At 64.5% G+C, this 1,700-nt stretch overlaps 1 protein-coding gene across 1 annotated transcript; it reads left to right on the plus strand.

Moving 5' to 3' along the window:
• Nucleotides 1-1,045: 1,045 nt before the first annotated feature.
• Nucleotides 1,046-1,639, plus strand: LOC104535024 (ras-related protein Rab-15; the record flags this gene model as incomplete). The annotated part of the gene is made up of 4 exons (XM_010191597.1): nt 1,046-1,106; nt 1,247-1,307; nt 1,395-1,472; nt 1,550-1,639. Coding segments are annotated over 4 exons (290 nt in total), but the record flags the coding sequence as incomplete, so codon positions are not given.
• Between the last annotated feature and the right edge of the window lie 61 nt (nt 1,640-1,700).

Raw genomic sequence — 1,700 nt, forward strand, 5'->3', positions numbered from 1 at the left:
GGGCACCAGGGAACCAGGAGCACTGGGGAGCCACAGCACCGGAGAGACGGGAAACCGTGGGCACCAGGGAACCGGGAGCACTAGGGAACCGCAGCACCGGAGAAATGGGAAACCATGGGCTCCGGGGAACAGGGAGCACCGGGGAGCCACAGCACTGGGAAACCGTGGCCACCGGGGAACCGGGAGCACCGGGGAACTGGGGAGTCGTGGACACCGGGAAACAGGAAAACCGTGAACACCAAGCAGCACTGGGGAACTGAGGGCACCGGGCACCTGCAGCACCGAGGAACCGTGGGCACCGGGGAACCGGGAGCATCAGCTACCTGCAGCACTGGGGAACTGGGAATCCGAGGGGCACCAGAGAGCCGCGGCACCGGGCAGCAGCGGCACTGGGGAACCGGGAGCACTGGGTAGCTGTGGTACCAGGGAACTGGGAAACCGGGAGGACCGGGCAGCCATGGCGCTGGGAAAACGGGAGAACCATGCAGCCACAGCACCGGGGAACCAGGAGCACTGAGGAGCTGGGAACAGGGGGCACCGGGCAGCCACAGCTCCGGGAGACCATGGGCACCAAGGAGCTGCAGTACTGGGGAACCGGGAAACTGAGGGCACCAGGGAGCTGTGAAACTGGGAGATTGGGAGCTTCGGGCAGCTGTGGCACCGGGAAACCGAGACACCAGGGATCTGCGGCACTGGGGAACCGGGAAGACTGGGGAGTCACAGCACAGCAAAACTGGGAGCATGAGGAGCACCTGCCCAGCAGCAGGGCTGGGGCCAGCACCCACACAGGGACCCAGCACCGGGGCCTCCTGCCAGGCCTGGCACTGGCTGTGGGCACCAGCACCAAGCAGCTACCGGGATACCGGGCCTCAGCAGAGCTGTGGCCCTGGGCATGGGCAAGCTCTGGCACCCGGTTTGGCAGCACAGCATGGTTTGGGGTGGGCCAGCAGAGCGTGAGGGGACTGGAGGGAGCCTGGTGACAGCAGCACCCATGATGGGGGGGCACCTGAAGGCAACCCTGTAACCCCTCCCTTCCTCACCCCAGGTGTCGACTTCAAGATGAAGACCATCGAAGTGGACGGCATTAAGGTGCGGATACAGATCTGGTGAGTGCCAGAGCTGGGCCCTAGGATAGGGGGGATTTGGGAGGGTCTGAATCCCACTCCCCTCTCTCCCAGGGTGGGGGCTGAGCCCTGACCAACTCGTGCCATGGGTGGTGGCACTGACCCACTCTCCCTGGCTGCAGGGACACGGCAGGCCAGGAGCGGTACCAGACCATCACCAAGCAGTACTACCGGCGGGCACAGGTATGGGGAGGGGCATGTCCTGGTGCACAGAAGAGGGAAACTGAGGCATGACAGGCTGTAAAAATGGCTGCACCCCCTCTCCTGCAGGGCATCTTCCTGGTGTACGACATCAGCAGCGAGCGCTCCTACCAGCACATCGTGAAGTGGGCCAGTGATGTGGATGAGGTGGGGATGCAAGAGCATGGGGAGGGGTGTCCCCTCCATGGCAGAGGGGTTCCTTATGCCCCCTCCCTTCTCCTCAGTATGCGCCCGATGGTGTCCAGAAGATCCTCATTGGGAACAAGGCGGATGAGGAGCACAAGAGGCAAGTGGCCAGAGAGCAAGGGCTGCAGGTGAGCGGGGGCTGGCATGCACCCCCAGGGTGGTCAGGGCCCCACCTGCACCCCCAGCATG

This window comes from Mesitornis unicolor, unplaced genomic scaffold, assembly GCF_000695765.1.
Source record: "Mesitornis unicolor isolate BGI_N332 unplaced genomic scaffold, ASM69576v1 Scaffold40599, whole genome shotgun sequence".
Classification (NCBI taxonomy): domain Eukaryota; kingdom Metazoa; phylum Chordata; class Aves; order Mesitornithiformes; family Mesitornithidae; genus Mesitornis; species Mesitornis unicolor.